At 36.1% G+C, this 18,775-nt stretch overlaps 1 protein-coding gene across 1 annotated transcript in view; it reads right to left on the reverse strand.

Annotated features, from left to right (window-relative positions):
* Positions 1-5,346: 5,346 nt before the first annotated feature.
* Positions 5,347-18,775, reverse strand: part of BCHE (butyrylcholinesterase) — an 88,976-nt gene continuing 75,547 nt past the window's right edge. Inside the window, exons 3-4 of the mRNA XM_007446421.1 lie at positions 12,636-12,802; positions 5,347-5,956 (exon numbers count right to left, since the gene is read on the reverse strand). Of these exons, the coding sequence (XP_007446483.1) occupies positions 5,832-5,956; positions 12,636-12,802 (292 nt within the window). The 3' untranslated portion in view covers positions 5,347-5,831. The remainder of the gene's footprint in view (positions 5,957-12,635; positions 12,803-18,775) is intronic.

The raw sequence follows: 18,775 nt of genomic DNA on the forward strand, positions 1-18,775 counted from the left end.
GGCATTGAAAAATATACATGAAAAAGTAGAATTCCATATAGCAGTGCCAACGAATGATCAAGAACCTTAGGTGCTCTGGAATTCGAGGCATTCCTTTGTAGCCTTCAATCTACTCTAAGATAAGAAAATTGCTGCCTCTCTAACTGGCTGTAACACCAGATGACCTGAGAGGAAGGACATGGTATTCACTCTCTGTCTTTGAAAACTTCAAAAATCTTAAAAGAAGGAGTAGTGTTCTGTTAGAATTCTCACTTAATATTTTGCACATGACTTCAAAGAGACAACTCCAAAGGAGATTATTAAAATTTTATCTTTCATGGTTATGTGAAAATGTTAATTCACTTACCAAAGAGAATATTATACACATATTTGGTTTAAAATTGAAATGCCACAGCAGATGTTAGCATTTGAGTTTTTCACTCACTTATTACCTTACACAAAGATAGTAACTTCAAAATTAGCATATTACAATGTTGTAATACAATGATAGCACATTTCAACTAAAGAAAACCAGTAGAATATCTTTAAAGGCAGTGGGGGTAGGAAGAGTCCTCTTAGACTAAAAATGTTGTTTTGTGCCTGGGGCTATAGACTAAAGACTCATTTCCACTGATGTGGTGAAAAATAACAACTAAACCAAGTTTTGTTCCTCCTGTGGAAACTGTCTTTAAGAAAAATAATATAAAATTACCTAGAGTGCCTTCAAAGGGGTCCTTGCAAGTAGGATTACTGAAGTTTAAGCTATTCTTCATGATAAACTTTTTTCTGAGAAAATGCTATTTTTTGTTCCCAAAGACCTAACAGCATAATGAAATTTGCATTATAGATGTATATGCAATATTTTATATCACCAGTGACTCCTAGACCACTGTACAAGAATCTGTATCTAATTTATTTTTTCTTTTTTTTTTTTTGCATTCATGAAAAAGAAAAGGAAAGAGGAGAGGAAAGAAGAGAAAAAAAGGAAAAATATCCTACACGTAAAATGGGGGAATCCATTTGTTTACAGCCCATGAAAATTTAAATTTGATGTGGAAGGGAAGAAAAAAAAATACTATGGAACATTAAGAAATGCTAAAAATGAAAAATTCCAAAAACTTGAGATTAACATGAGAATGAAAATTACCATCTGATTAAAGTGTAAAAGATATTAGAAAAAAATACTAAAAAATAGATAGTCAACACCTCATAAATTCAAGTTTTACTGCCCTCTTCACTAGGGAATCACTCTTTCAGAGGGATATCTGCTGCAAGAAAACATTTGTATTTTCCTGATATGATATTGATAGTAGAATATTAATATAAATATGAATGTGCCCTAGGCACTTTAAGAAGTGTTGGATTTTGGTTTAGGCTGTGAAAGCAAATATTGCACTGAACAAAGTTCAACAGTCAAGAAAGACTTTATATAAGACTACTGCAATAGGGGAGAGAGACTGAGCTCAACTCCCCTGAAGTAAAAGATGTGAATGTTTCTAAGTTTTGAGGTGAGCTAGTGAAAAAGTACTGGAGGACTTTGGGGGAGGGTTGACCAGTGGGATGTGTCAAGCTTGTAGAGTTATCCTACAGTTTGAAATGTTTTCTTCTGGGATTAAGCCATCTGTGGCTGGTAACTGGCTCCCAAAGTAGTTAGGCTCCTACCTTCCCATTGAGACTGAGAGATGGAGGCACTATCTCTTATAATGTTTAATTTCAAAGTAATAGTTCCCAGATCCTTGAGAAAGACATTTCTTGGGTAGTAAAACTGGCAAGAGGTCAAGAGGCTGGGAGATTTATATACATTTCAAAGGGACAGAGAAAGAATTTGCAATTGCATTATTTCTGAAGCAAAGTCTCTAAGAAATTGGAGGTCATAGGTCCACAGCTGGGAAGAAATCTGTCTAAAAGTTAGTCAAGCTGAGGGGAACAGTAAGGCTATCTTGGTCAAGGCAATGGCTTTGAATTTATATTCCAGGTTGTATTAAGTATACTAGTAACCCTCCCTTTGGTTAAAATTGGGAGCGGCTATCCTAGATAGATGATAGATAGACAGATGATAGATGATAGATAGATCGATAGATAGATAGATAGATAGATGACAGATCATTCTCTTCATATATTCACTTCAAGGATTATAGAATGCTTAACACTGTTACATACTTTTTTTTTTTTTTTTTGCGGCACGTGGGCCTCTCACTGTTGTGGCCTCTCCCGTTGCGGAGCACAGGCTCCGGACGCGCAGGCCCAGCGGCCATGGCTCACGGGCCCAGCCGCTCCGCGGCATGTGGGATCTTCCCGGACTGGGGCACGAACCCGCGTCCCCTGCATGGACAGGTGGACTCTCAACCACTGCGCCACCAGGGAAGCCCTGTTACATACATTTTTATAGTTTATTATCCAGAGACTTCTTTGATAAGTTTCCTCCCCTTTTCTCCCTGAACCATTGAAGGAAATCAAAAACAAAGCAGAAGGGAAGGTCTCACTTCAGAAAACAAGGTAATACACTACCTCAAGCAAAAGACTTCTGCAAATTCTTCTGAGGAGAAGAAAAACTCTTAGTACTCACCTACCTAGTTTAATAATCATTAAGTGATTAATCCCTAACAACATCTCTTTTCGAGCCTGGCAAGAATGATTATTTATCCATATTTTTGAGAGTGCACAAGACAGTCAATACTCTTTACATGAAAAGTGCAATGGAAAACGGGAATTAAAGTTCTGATTCCTATCTTGAATCTGAATTACCATTATTAATAATTGTCAAGTGAAAAAATTCTGGTTTCGCTTAAACCAAGTGATGATCTTCTGTAATAACTGCAGTTACCTAAAACACTGTAAAATATTGTATGTATTTTACGTACTCTTTCTAATTTTGCAAGCATACCTCTCAAAGCATATATTTATGGTAAAAATGACATCCTGAAAAGATAACTTTCTGGTGTGGAGGTCATAGAAAACAAGTGTGCATGCCAAATTTATTTTACACATTCAGTAATATCTGTTATAGTTCCTTGTCAGAGAAAAACAATTAGGTCCTCAGATATCAATATCAAGTACATTTCTTTCTCCTGCCAAACTGCAAGTTTTATAGTTATCTGCTTGTGAGTAAAAAATGGTATGAATATCCCCCCACTTGCTGAAATCAGAATCACCTGGGAAACAAAAATACTGATGTCTAGGTTCTACTCCCAGAGATTCTAATGTGTAGTCAAGGTTGAAAGCTAAGAATCACTGAGTTAAATACCCAAACACCAATGTGAAATTATCTACTATATATATCTACAATTCCCTTTCTCATCACCTCTTCTGCCCTAAAATTCTCAAGTTTTTAGAATAGCCCATTTGATGACTCTCCTCTTCCTCCACCCCTGCCCCCAACCTTTTTCTTCTACTTTTTAATTTATTTATTTTTTTGTGGTACGCAGGCCTCTCACTGCCGTGGCCTCTCCTGTTGCAGAGCACAGGCTTCGTGCACGCAGGCTCAGCGGCCATGGCTTACGGGCCCAGCCACTCCGCAGCATGTAGGATCTACCCGGACGGGGGCACGAACCCGTGTCCCCTGCATTGGCAGGCGGATTCTCAACCACTGTGCCACCAAGGAAGCCCTTCTTCTATTTTTTTAATACTTCTCACTGGCTCTCTGAGGATTCACAGTGCAATTTTCCTGCTACACAGAGGAACCGAACTTGGCTGTATCTCATCCTCCCATCCATTCACTCAATCAACACGCACCTACACAGTGTGATGGCACTTTGCAAGTAGTTCCCAGCTGCGAATCTAGAGATGAATCTCACAATATCAAGGCACTGACAATTAATTGCCTTGGAAATTTGGGTTTTTTCACTTTTCAGAGTAACCATAAAGGATTAAACTAGGCCAAGAAAATGGGCAATGTCTGGAGAACAAAACAGCCTTTTTTTTTTTTTTTTTTTTTTTTTTTTTTTTGTGAGATAAATGAGTTTTTGTGTTGTGTGTGCATGGTTATTTGTGTTAACATTCACTTCTAAAATCACTGTCACTCCTACTGCTTTATTATCATCTCATCTATTGATAACTCTAATGATGAGATTTCAGACCAGGGATAAGACAGAGTAAAGCAAAATAAACTCATGGATAAAAGCTTCAGAGTAAGTCATGAGGTGTTCTAGTTAAAATTCAAGAATGAAGCAATTGGTTGTCCAAGGTAGGACAAAGTGGTCCATGGGATCTTTTCATATGACTGGATTTGTCATATGAGGGAGGTTACAGGTATTCTACAAACATTAGTTATGTTTTCCTCATTATTGCTCTCATTAAGAGAACTTTTAAAGGGTCTTTAATGCTGTTGAACAGGCATCATCCAGTTATTTCATATGTAAGAGGGTTCTACATAAAAAGGAGGCTCAAGTGATTCAGAAAACATAATAGATCCTACAAGAATGGTACCTGAAATGAAGATGGTGGTGTAGAATGGAAAGCCAGATAATTTGTCTATCTTTGTGTAGTTTTTTTCTTCATCTCAGGATGAGGGAAGAAATATAAAGCGAAATGTCCATTTACAGCAGCACTGAAATGAACTTGGCTTGTATAACAACTCTCTTTAATCAGCTGAATTTGATAAAATGCCATGATCTTTGAGTGACAATTTGATGAGGATGGCAGACCTATATTGGATCTAACTACAGACATATTTATGACCAATGAATAGTGAAACTGCGTTAACCAACAGTCTACAGACCAATAGATTCACTTTATCCTATCCTGAGTGCTAGTTTTCAATGCTTAATTAGCATAACCAACAGTATTGCCCTTTCTTGGGATTTAAAATCCCCTGACTTCTCCCCTTTAGTGAAAGACAGTGAATTTATTCATGGGATGTGTTCTCTTGCCATTCAAGTTAGTAAATGCAACTTTGTAATTTTTTAAATTATTAAAACAATATAGTTGGTCTGCAGAAAGTGTAGTCATTTCTTTTTGGAATTGAACAATTTATCTACTAAAATCCTGACATTTCTGGGTCCAGCCAAGGGTTCCCTTATTCCAGATGGTACATGACTTCTGAAGTTGTTCATTTAGACTTCTGCTCATCCACATTTTTTAATTTTTGAGTTACCGGAAAAGTAATTTACATGTGGGCATGTTTGAGGAGAGTTGGGGAGTGGGGAAGTGAGGAAAAAAAGAGTTGAAAGAATGAGGAATATAATTTGAGGACTCCAAGCATACATATTTTTAAAAATACAAAATATAAATAATTATATTCTTTTACATTTTGTCTCTTGGTAGTAACATTTTGTTTCTATCATAAGGTGTTTCCAAGTGACCAAGTCTGTTATTTTAAGATTCTCTTAAATAAATAAATTCTCTTGCCTTTATATAAAAAAATCAAAGCCAATTATTTTCTGTTTGTTTTAATATATCATATTAACATTAAATGCATAAATTAGTTAAAGGAAGAAATATTGTAAATTATAGTATCTAATGTTTCAAGACCTTATCCATTTTTAAAAGATACCTTTTATGAGTGGTAATAAAATAAAGTTGAGACTGGAAAAAGAACAAAGATACTTCTTAGGGAAAAAAAAAATCTTAAAGTTATTCAGGAAAGAGAGTTTGAAGCTGCAAATTGTTTTAATATGCATATAATTAATTGTGAAACTTTATAATGTGAAATTTAATTAAACTTGTTCTAGCCATTTAGGTTTTGAAATGTTAGGTACAATACTAAGTGAAAGATGTGAGAAATCGATATTATCCTTCTGGCATTTTTGTTCCAGCTATATAGTAGCTTTCTTACCAGGTGTGTAAGAGAACCACAGATATTTTTGCCTTGATCTACAGGAAGAAGAATGTTCTATAAAGGGTAAATCTATTAATTAGAGACCTGCACAGCTTTCTTTCTTGCTAGTGTAGTCATTAAATTGATTTTTCCAGTCCATCATGTAATTGTTCCACCGATGGAATCCTGCTTTCCATTCTCGTTCTGCTTCATCAATATTTCCTGTAAAACGTGAAATGAGTTGTATTAATCTAAATTTTAATCTCTGTTTACGTTCATTGAAAAAAAATTTTGATTGCAGTTGCCGTTTTCTCCAAATACACTGTACAGCGATTTTGTTTTTGTTTTTTTGTGGTATACGGGCCTCTCACAGTTGTGGCCTCTCCCATTGCGGAGCACAGGCTCCGGACACGCAGGCTCAGAGACCATGGCTCACAGGCCTAGCCGCTCCGCGGCTTGTGGGATCTTCCCAGACTGGGGCACGAACCCACGTCCCTTGCATCGGCAGGTGGACTCTCAACCACTGCGCCACCAGGGAAGCCCTACAGCAATGTTTTATTCATTATTTATTATCAACTTCTCTCACTACCTGAAAAGATTTTAATTGAATTTTTATATATTATATGAAAATGCAAATAATATATATGTATAAAATATATATAACATAAATGCAAAAAAATCAGTTCATGTATTATGTCAAATTATGTTACATTACATATATTTGCTTTAGTTTCTGAGAAGATGTATAAATATTATTCTTCTCTTGACTCTCCTAGGCATAGCAAAAATCTCATTTAATGCATCTCATTTACATATATAATTATATAGTGGAGTATTATTTCTGATAAAAATGTTTATATATGAATATTTATTAATGCATAAGGACAACTTTGTAATTGGCATTCTGTATAGATTCTACACTCATCATGTATCAATATATTTTAATTCCAAACAATGCCTGGTCATTGAAAGCAACTTATTGAAACTATTGTACTATATGATAGAAGTTTATTAATTGCTTTGCAAATTAGAAGGGTGATTAAGAAAATCTCCAGCAATTTGCAAAGTATATGTATGTGCCAGGGGAGAGGAGTGTTTATACCAGAAATAATGTGAGGCAATGAATCAAAAAGGGTTTATGTACTACAAAAACCTTGAAATCTTGATTTATTTGAAAGTGTACTATATTAAAGAATAAAGTCTGTGAACAACAGAAACTCTTAAATTACAAACTTTTAAAACCATATATTTATGTTCATAATATAAATAGATATAATAAAGCTAGAAGATAGTTTATTTAAATCTATAGGTATTTTATACATTTGTAGTTCTTTTACTTTTTAAACTTTTAGGATGCTGAGCTATAGTCTTTGAATTAAAAACAAAATTTTAACTGATTTCAACTATTGTGAAAATAAGAACTGACAATTTTTTTTTTTTAAAGAAGATGTTGGGGGTAGTAGTTTATTAATTAATTAATTTATTTTTGCTGTGTTGGGTCTTTGTTTCTGTGTGAGGCCTTTGTCTAGTTGTGGCAAGCAGGGACCACTCTGCATCGTGGTGCGCGGGCCTCTCACTATCGCGGCCTCTCTTGTTGCGGAGCACAGGCTCCAGACAAGCAGGCTCAGTAGTTGAGGCTCACGGGCCTAGTTGCTCCCTGGCATGTGGGATCCTCCCAGACCAGGGCTCGAATCTGTGTCCCCTGCATTAGCAGGCAGATTCTCAACCACTGCGCCACCAGGGAAGCCCGGGAACTGACAATTTTTTAATGTATACTTTTCAGTTAGGAATTTTCTAAAATTATAACTTTGTAGGATGTTAATTTGGAGAAGAAAGTTCATGTGATCGCATACTACATTATAATGTATATGAAAAAGTGCCTTCACTCATGTTATCACAATGGAGCACATTCAGTGATTTGTTTTTAGTTTATATGAAAATCAAAATATTTAAAACATTTGTACAGCCATTAAGAGATCCCCTGTAATTTAAGATATATTTAGTTCTCAAATGTTCACAATGCTTGGACATTGGATAAATATTTAAGAATTTATACAAAAATGTCCTATTTTTATGTAAAATGTCTTTTAAAAGTCAATGGCTATAATTTTTTGTGAATAAAACAATTTTTCTGAAGAGTCAAAAACATTAAATGTGGAAGAAAGATGTTAAATATCATACCAAATGATCCACTTTTATGTTCTTTTTTATGATAATTAAATGCTGTTTTAAATGTTATTTACACAAAATAAGGACTCTAAAATTCTGAAAAAACAAAATTTTTAACATAACAAATAAATGACTGGTAATTTAACATTTAGACCATGAATTTTAATATTTAGAGAAAAGGTCATATATCTGATTTTCATTTCCTCTTCATGGAATGATACCAAATCCATTGATTCATATAAATATAAATTTATTTCCTTATGTGTCATAATCAAATATCTATACAATTTAATTATTAAAATAGTTTACTTTTTAGTGCAAAAACCTGAGTACATTTTTACTTTAGAAGTACTGGACATTGATTGAGACAATAAAGTTCAAAACATTTAATTATTTTCTAACAGTATCCAAAGGAACTGAATATACCATAATAAAAAGACAATAAAAATCCTGAGTCCTTTGTCATAAGTCAAAACCAAAATTAGAAGTTTTTCTCCTCCCCCTCCTTCTTTTATTCCTCCAAAACTGGAACACTACTTAAGTGGCTATAGATTTATCATCATCGGTGAGATGTAGATCTATTTGTTTTGTAGTTAACAGCGTGCTGCAGTGTGAAATAAAGAAAAGAATATCAGTATAGGCTTTGGAGTGACATGGGTTGAAATTCCAGCTTGATCAATTATGATATTAGTGACATAAAAAAAAATTCTTAACTTTTCAAATTAGTTTTCCAAATGTAAATGGAGTTGGTAATCCCTATTTTGCAATGTTGCCATGAGGGATAAATGAGATGGTGCTTACATTGTGAAATCAAGTTATATGCATCTATGGGGAGCTCTGGAAATGAATTTACTGCCCTTGTTATAAAAATTTATTCCTAAATTTGCATTTTATTGAATCAGTGTACAGCTAGATCAATATCAGTAGTTCATAAACATATTGACACAACTTTTTCAGGACTTTGGTGACCTTCGTTTTGCCCACATTGTGTCTCATTTGGGGGAATATCAGGCTCTCTTCCCTACAGAAAGAGGGATAGTAATGAAATTTGTTTTTTGTCTTGTCAATTAAAAAACGGTGAGCAATATTTCACCAGAGCTGAGTCTATTTAGCCAAGTCTGAGGAGTTAGGACAGAACATAAGAGAGGTGAGTCAACCCCAAACAGTTATTGGAGATGAAGTTAGAAGACATTACATTGATATTTAATGGTGCTGAACATTTTGATTAAAAAATAACATATTTCCTATACTTTGAGAGCTCATTAAAAATATCTTCTGTCCTCTTTACTTGCTTATTTTCCTGTTTGTCAATGAGTTATTGAAATTGCAAAGGATTTCATAATCCTTTATGGAGTAGATCACAAACTTACTAGTTGTCCTTTTATAATTTTGGGTGTATGGTGAGACAGTAGAGTGAACTACGATAAACTCAGGCTGGGCTTTCTGAAGACTTCACGTACTTTTACAGTGAAACAAATAGAACATTTAATTTGATTATCAAGTTACCCAAAGCCTTTGTTTATTTGTTCATTTTGTTTTGCTTTTAACAAAGAATGGAAAACTCAAATATGAAATCAGCAAAACTAGCTTGATTTTTTTTCTTCAAACCACCTTTGCACTATCTCATTTTTGTTTGCCATTCTTGCTAAATGATTAGCATATAGCAGTATATGAGGTTCCAAAGTGACCAATCCAAGTGGTATCTCAGCTCTTAAATTTACATGTGGTCTTCTTTAGTTGTAGCAAGCAACAACTAAAGAACACTTTGGTTCATGATTTATTCAACACTTTGATTCATGATGTATTCAAAGGTCAAAGGAGGAACCACTGGATCTGATACTCTTTTTTACTGGGAAGATGTGAATGTTAAATATTTTTTCCTTTAAATAAATTTACTTTCTCAATTTTAATGAAAAATATTGATATTTTATTGACATTGAATGCCTCATTTCTCTATTTTCTTTTCTTTTTTCTAATGATTATGAGATACTGTGGAGTTATATTCTTAGTGAAAAATCTGAATTTGATAACAGTTGAAACAAATATTGTATTTTATTTCTTGCAGGTGTATGCAATAACAGCCTAGCTGTGTGCTGAAGTATAGTCTGAAAGTTAAGTGCTAGAATTTATGTGTTTAAAGAAGTCTTAAGGATCATTTTATTTGAGAATATTTATTGCTCAGATGTAAACAACTGCTCAAATGGTACTTATAAGATCTATTGGGCTTCCATCATGAGTGAGGTAAACATTTCTCCTTTTAAGAAATCCAGTCACTAGTTATTTTTTGAAATTTTCCTTTACTTGTAAAGTTATCTTTTTTAAAAAAAAGTAATATTTCCATAAAAACTTCAGCACAGGTCATCTGAATAACTACAATTTTCAGGACATTGAAAATTAAAATGTTTGAAGTTTTGTGACTTGAAAACTATAAGGTATGGTAAGAACATATTTTCTTAATCTTTTAGTCCCTTTATATCAGTTGTTTATAAAACCTAAAAACATGGCATTTCAAACTGGTTCTGTTTGTTTAAATGTAAACATTTTTATTATTAATGAATACACTGTTGATGTTATAACAATTATATCATGCATTTACTTTAAATTTTATTAAATATATTTCATATAATTCCTTTGGGGGAATTATCTGAAAAAATAGTGCTAAAATATAAAATTATGTTTTCAAGACACACTGGAAGTATCCCAGAGCAAGGTATGGTATTTCCATACAGCTCAGTATTGCTTACACTAGAAAGTTGTTCAGCCTTGTGTAGGATGGAGCAGCATCTAGCTAAAAATTTAGGAGTTTGTTTATTCAACCTGCTTTATAGTAGTTGAGTATTTAGAGATAGAGAGTTTGAAGTACATTTTCAAAAATTGCTGATATTGAAATTTTATTTTACCAACAAATACATCACAGTACACCACATTTGCTTGAACAACAATGACTCAGTTCGGTTTATAATAAATTAGTCATTTAAAATTTGCCCCTACCCCACCTTATTTCCCTTCAAATTATGACCCTCTCATTTAAAAATATTTTAAGTAATGATTGAGAATATGTAGTCTGTGATTTGTTAAATGGTACCTCTTCTGGTCTCTTGGCAGATTAAATGTGTTACCTCATTGCTATTCACACCCAGAGGACACAAGGGCAGCACTGTAGTTCTGCCAAGGGATGCAGAAGCCCATCTCTGATATATATTGTGCCACAGAGCATTTAGTGAGGCACAGAGAACTGGTCTATCAGTAATGTTTCCCAAACAGATGAGTTCATAATTATAATTTTGGTGAGTAAAATCTGAGAATCAAAAGCCATATTAAACAATTGAATACAACTCTGAGATGCCCATATTTGCCTGAAACTAACCCTTAACCGCTCTAAAGAAAAAACTAAAACATCTACTGTATTGTGATATCTATTATGTAGCCTGAAAATTGTGGAATGTTCTGATGAACAGAATGGTAAAGTATAAAGGAACTAGTTAGCAATGTGTCTGGTGATTGAAAGTCAATTACTTTTATTTGAAAAATATGGAAAACAGACCTGAGGAGCCACATCAGTTATAAATAGCTGACATTAAAAAAAAAAAAAAAAAAAAAAAAAAAAAGGAAGGAGTGAATTGTATATGTACGTCATTTTTCTCACAGAAAATGTGATCATTCATGTTGGTTGTTCAAGTTTAGCCAAATATCTTCTTACCAATGAATTCTGAAATAGTAGGATAATCTGAAAAATTTTCCTAGTATTTCCTTATACAAATCTAAGTAATCACTTCCTGAAGAGTAGTTAACTAAATTACTACTTTTTTATTGTATTATGTAATGTATGTAGGTGGTCTTAAATATCTCCAAGCTTAGAATATTTAGAAATATTTGGATTGTGTTTTTTTTTTTTTTTTTTTTTGCAGTACGTGGGCCTCTCACTGTTGTGGCCTCTCCCGTTGTGGAGCACAGGCTCCGGACGTGCAGGCTCAGCGGCCATGGCTCACGGGCCCAGCCGCTCCGCGGCATGTGGGATCTTCCCGGACCGGGGCACGAACCCGCGTCCCCTGCATCGGCAGGCGGACTCTCAACCGCTGCGCCACCGGGGAAGCCCCGGATTGTGTTTTTAAATATGTAAATTTTAGAGATTTTTTCCCCCTTAGAAATCAAGGGTTCTACTATTTATCACTATTTTTTTTCTTATGAATTCTTATCTATTCTATACATATTAGTGTATATATGTCAATCCCAGCCTCCCAATTCATCCCACCACAACCACCACCCCCGTCACTTTCCCCCATACGTTTGTTCTCTACATCTGTACCACTAAATTTGTTTTGCATCTTTTTGAGTATAAATATATAAAATAAACAACTATACATTGTTTATTTTATATATTTATTTTTTCATTTATCCATTAGTTAATTCCACAAAAATTGGCTGAATAGCGAGAGTGCCCTATTTTAGTTCCACTGCTAGGTTTCATGTTCCTTTAGGGAAAAATTCCTAGTTTTGCTTTCTTTATTTAACTGCTAAGGTGCTGCTTATATAGTAAGCCCTCAAAACATATCTAAACTTGATGGAAGAAGGTTGTTAAAATAATGTACATATTGGAATCAATTAATTGTAAAGTCACAGATGAACATTATCACTGTGCCATGAATAGTCTACTTTTTCCCCCTTTTACATAACCCATAACCAATTATTTAACCAAATACTAAAACAAAACAAAACAAAAAACAACACACACCTGTCATTTCCAAGACTTTGGGAAAAAATAGTGTCCAGAATCGGCATTGTTGAGCACGTAGTTTAGTGTATACTCTTGGTGACTCTGTATTCAAGGTTAAATATTTTTGTTCATTGCTTTTGAAGACAGGCCATCTTGTACTATTGTTTTGGGTCCCATTTGGATTTCTAAAAAATTAAAGAGAGGCATTATAGTTCTACTGAAATCAATGATAGATTAAAAAAAAAAAATATATATATATATATATATATATATATATAGTTCTCAAAAACCAATAAGAGCTTTTAAAAAGTCAGGAAAATTGTGGAAAAAGAAAAATTGTGGATTTGTTTGATGATGTCAAGCATAAATGAACTGGGTTGAATGTTTTCAGCACCTTGAAGCACTATGTTAGTTAAAATTGTAGGAATTAAAATTTAAAGAAGTTATTACACACATTTCTGCCTAACATACAGGGAGAAAAATATATTCTATTCTAGAATGCTTATATTTTCTTCACACTTAAACATGTGTTTAAATTTGGGACTGATTACACATTTCCTTAGTATGTAATAACCTCGTTACCCTAGGGAACTGCCCTAAGTCTCATTTTTAAGTTGATCTTACATTCTTACAGATCTGTTCACTGATTAAAAATCTTTCAATAATTCCCCAGTGAGTTAGTTCAATAAAGGTTAGTGAACATGCTGCCACCCATATTTCCAAAATTACTTTCAGGTATTCTCTTCATGGGCCAACCAACAGGAATTAGGGGCAGTTCCTTAGTGATTCCCTCCTCTATTTTACCTCCTGTCTTGTCTAGCTATTACTTGTGCTTGGAATTCCTTCATTTTCTAACATCAGGAGTCTAGAACCTTCAGATTCTCTTTTTGTGCTGTTTCCCATATCTTTGTGATTTTTAAGTCAGTAACACTTGGCTCTATTTTTCATAAATTTATGATTTTTGGTTATTTTGTACCTTGTAGGACTCAATAATATATTATTGCCTAGGTCACACAAACAGAAACTCAAAGAGTAAACATTCTGGAAGTGACTGTCTAGATAGTCACTGGTAATTCTAAAGATTTTTCTTTAATATATTTGTATGCTATTATTATGAGTCAGACCCTGCCTGGGCTCTAGAAACACAAATAAATATGGAAAACATAGTTTCCCTCAGGGAATTTACAATCAAGGACATCCATGAAAACAAAGAACCAACAGTATATGGTAGACTAAATCAAGCATAAACAAAGGGACAAAAATTGTCAGAAGAGGGAATTACCTAAAGGAATGCGATTTTAGCTGAAGTAAGGAATAAAAATAAGGAACTGAACCACAGAGAGAAGTTTGGAGTGCTAGAGAAAGGGAACAGAATTAACATAGTATAAATAATAAGTGTTTTCTTAGTTCAAATAGCAATGAAAAAACTAGTTTTCTTGGATTCTAAGATAGAGGAGATCCTTTTAGAATTATATCTTTAGGATATAAGTGTTATAGCAGTAAGATCTGACAGTCTAGGAAAATGGTTTAGACTTTAGCTTGTAGGCATTTACAATTCTTGAGGGATTCTTTGCTAGATGGTTTATTGTATACATAACATTTTAGAAATATTGACCCGGAGGTGGTATCTAGAATAATCAAGGAACCTAGAAATTAGTCACAGATACTTGTATCATAAAAGGAAGACTAAAGTGATAGGGATAATTCATTCCTTTCTCTTAGATTCATCTAACTTAAGCAAAGTCATATAAGAAAAACTCCAGTTGAACTTTTCTAAAAGTTTAACCTACAGAATTCTTCATCATTCAAATACCTTCTGTATATTATTAATGGGTAGGAAGTTGGGAGTAGTGATAGCAGATACACTTTTTTTTTTTTTTTTTGGCCAAAAGCCTGTGAACCCCTAGAATTTGGAAAGTGAAGCAGGCATTCATCCAGCTTGGTTAACTAGAGGCAGATTTTGCCAACAAGAACTTGTGTTGAATAAGTACCATAAATTCCTAATTTATCACAGATGCACAAATATTCAACCATGATTCAGGGGCTATAGAGATAAACAGCTTCTTGATGAACTAGTTGATTTTATGTAGGAGTTGGATGATTTAATAAGAGTTATTAATAACCAGAGCTATTCAAGCTAAGCCAATATCATAACAGGATTGAAACCTCTTGCTTTAGGGTATTATTTGAAAGAGGTCAGGAAGAAAATTTCTCCAGATCACAGATGGCACACTTGTCTAGGTGAATTATGCAGTCTTTTTCTTTTCTTTTAAAGCTTTAGAAATGAACAAGTACAGCTGCTGGAGGCTGGATATTAAACCAGGAGAACCATTGGTCTGATTCGGTACAGCAATTCTTATGTTCCTAAATTGCCCACTTTCCTTCTAATTCCATTCTAATTAACTTATGGCACCATTTTAACTGCACATTTATTTCTGGCTCCTGCAAATGGTGACTTAAATAGAGCTGACTTGTACTTGAGTTCAAGAGCGAAACACTAATGACACTGCCAGTGCTCATTTAACAAACTTTGTCCTATGAAATAACTCATGACATTCCAAATTGTAATTCAGAGATAATAAAATTCCTTTGCCTATGGATGCAGATATAGTTTTCAAAAAGTGATTGAAATAGCTCCTGAAGTGATGAAGCATTTTACTCTATAATTGCAGAAACCTCCAAAGACTCTAAAACTTAACCAGAGACATAATTCTCTTCCTATTTGTATCAATTAAACACTTTGTGAAATACAGTATAATTCTCAGATACAGAATTCTGAAACACTATATAATTTTAATTCCAAAATCAAAAGATAAATGTAAACAACTTGAGTTTATTATTTTTCAAAAATATTTTCTATTCTGGTTATAAAATAAAGACCTCAAAATGGTAATACTTAACACTTTCCATGAGATAAAGAAATCTCTTCTCTTTTTTGTTACCAGGTTCTTTTCCCAATTTGTGGTATACAAAAGTGGTCTAACGGTCATCCATTTCACTTTTCCTCTGATGTAGGATAGAAAAATTTTAAGACATGGCTTATTTAACTAAAAAAGCAGAGTACCTTTCAAAATGTATTACAGGAAATTACCTGCTTGTCATTGGTATTTGAGCACAGATTTGATAATTCATTTTATGAAGAAATTCTTTAAAAAGACATTAATTTACTCAGGATGCCAGGTATGAAGAAGTAGGATGCACTCAATTTCATGCATCAAGTTTTCTTTGAATTACAAATTCCAATATTGCCTACCCAATCCTAACACAGGACTTAAGATTCCCTTTAAGAATTCAGGGACAGTTATTTCTCTTTTTTTTTTTTTTTCTCATTTAAAGAACTTGTCTTTATTTTTATGGGATTTAAGCAAATATCAGAATTGTTAAAGGTGTGTTCCATTTGTTTCTTTAGCTTTTTAAAAATTTCCCAGGACCACAGACATCATTTGTTCTTTCTTTCCGGCACAGGCAGCTCACTTTACCTGTCATCTCTTCAGTCCCTCTAATGTGGTCAAGCGTAGGCACTGACAATTTTATTTATTTATTTATTTTTGGCTGCATTGGGTCTTTGTTGCTGTGCGCGGGCTTTCTCTAGTTACGGCGACTGAGAGTTACTCTTTGTTGCAGTGCGTGGGCTTCTCATTGTGGCAGCTTCTCTTGTTGCAGAGCATGGGCTCTAGGCTGGCAGGCTTCGGTAGTTGTGGCATGTGGGCTCAGTAGTTGTGGCTCATGGGCTCTAGAGCACAGGCTCAGTAGTTTTGGCACACGGGCTTAGTTGCTCTGCGGCATGTGGGATCTTCCGGGACCAGGGCTTGAACCCGTGTCCCCTGCATCGGCAGGCAGATTCTTAACCACTGGGCCCCCAGGGAAGCCCAGCACTGACATTTTTAGAAGGTGAAACTTCTAACTATATTTTGTGTTTCCAAACAGTTGCCTTTGGGTATACCTTCTTCTACTTTGAGATGTGTCCTCCAGAGCTAGGGGTTTCCCTGGGGCCGATTGCCACACTGCAGGTCTAAGGCCCAGGCGTCCAGTCTGCTTTATGAATGATTAAAGTGGTTTTGATCTCCTCTGTTAGACACCTGTGTCTGTCTCCCAGCTCCAAATCACATGCCGCCTCTGGGGAGCCTGCCCGGCTCTCGTTTCCCATCCCATGAGGTGACATCTCTTGTCCTGCTGTAATTTCTAGGAAGTCCTGGGGAAGCAAACACTGTGTCCTTACGTTGGTGTATCCTGGTAACGTAGCCTGACACTTAGGCAGTGCAGGCAAGCTCTGTTGTGATGTCAGATAAGGAACTTCATTTCGTGTGCCTCATTTTCCTCATCTGGACCCTGAGATGGGGCCTGGCTCTGTGTGTGCTCCGTGGGAGCAGGTGAAACACCTCTTCTAGGTGGGCATTTTCAGCTATTTTGACTATGTATTCACTTGTCCTGTTATTTTGGGGGAGGCTCCTTTATTCCAGAGCTGTCAGTAAATTCCACTTAATCCTCTTTTCTTCCCTGATTTCCTTTAAACAGGCATCCTGGGCTGTCTGGTAAGGAGCAGGGCCGTGAGAACTGTAGCATTTGGTTGCTTGGGCTTCTGCAAACAAAAACCTCAACAAAGAGTAGCTAAAAAAATCAAGATTTTTTTTTTCCTGACACTAAAAGGACAAAAGGAGGACAATTCCCCATTTGGTTGGGTCAGTGACTTAGAAGCATTTGTTACCCAGGATCCAGGCCTTCCCCTCTTCCCACTTGATCGTTCTCAGTGTGTCCAGGGTCCTCGGGTGGCTTCAGGAATTCTGGGTGTCCTTACTGTATTCCTTTCTATATTGGTTCAGTTATCAATCTCTGCAACTAGTTTTTTTTGTTTGTTTGTTTGTTTTTTTGTGGTACGTGAGCCTCTCACCATTGTGGCCTCTCCCGTTGCGGAGCACAGGCTCCAGACGTGCAGGATCAGTGGCCATGGCTCACGGGCCCAGCCGCTCTGTGGCATGTGGGATCTTCCCGGACCAGGGCACGAACCCGTGTCCCCTGTATTGGCAGGCGGACTCTCAACAACTGCACCACCAGGGAAGCCTTGCAACTAGTTTTTAGGATGTGTGACTACATCTAACTTTAGTAAAATTCTTGATCCCCAGCTTCAGGGCAGGGTGGCCCAGTGATTCACTGAGTTTATGGATCGTGGGTTTTTCCTTGCAACTCGAGTCACATTTAACCAAAGCAAATCTCTTCTGCTTCAGTGTCATCATCTGTCGGAAATGTAGACCTTAAGTGGGAACCCACGCACAGGACAACCCTGTGTCCTGGGGGGGGCTCAGGGGTGACAGGGAGGTGCCTTGTGATTGCAGTAGCCATTAGGGGTCCCCTTCAGAGCCTCTGGCCACTGGAACAGGTTTCAGAGGGGAGCATCAGGACCATGCACCCTTCCACACAGCCTGGGGGCCTCTGCCAGACACCTCAGTGTCCACGTATCTGCCTTAGCAGAGTCCTGCTAGTGTTGGAGGGTCTCCTGCAGAGGCAGGGGGTGGCTGTGTCCCACCGTGAGGACAAGGACACTGGCAGCAGAAGCTTTGGGAAGCACTCCCTGGTGTAAGCCCCCCCAGAGTCTGCCATCAGCCCCACCAAAGAGCCTGCATAGGCTCAGTGCCGGGTTGCCCCAGGCCAAACAACCAGCAGGGAGCCAGAGACAGTTATTTCTAACTAAGATATACAGTGATTTTAAAGTGAATATATTTTAGAGTGCTTTACAATCTAGTAAAATGAAGCCATGATTAGTAGTTGTAAATTGAAAGGCCACCTGAAATATTCCACAATCATAAGAGTGCTAAAGGGATACAGTATATATTGGATAATTTCTTAAATATGCACATATTTGTGGATTTATATTCCATGTCATGTCATGCTTAAATAAAGCTGTATTTTTTTTGGGGGGGCATGAGGTAGAAAAGGATAGTTTTATTACTTTGCCGGGCAAAGGGGGACACAGTAGGATTTTGCCTTCAAAAACTATGTGTCCGGGCTTCCCTGGTGGCGCAGTGGTTGAGAGTCCGCCTGCCGATGCAGGGGACATGTGTTCATGCCCTGGTCCGGGAAGATCCCACATGCCGCGGAGCAGCTGCGCCCGTGAGCCATGGCCGCTGAGCCTGCGCGTCCGGAGCCTGTGCTCCGCAACGGGA

The sequence above is a fragment of the Lipotes vexillifer genome, unplaced genomic scaffold (assembly GCF_000442215.2).
Source record: "Lipotes vexillifer unplaced genomic scaffold, Lipotes_vexillifer_v1.1 scaffold763, whole genome shotgun sequence".
NCBI lineage: Eukaryota > Metazoa > Chordata > Mammalia > Artiodactyla > Lipotidae > Lipotes > Lipotes vexillifer.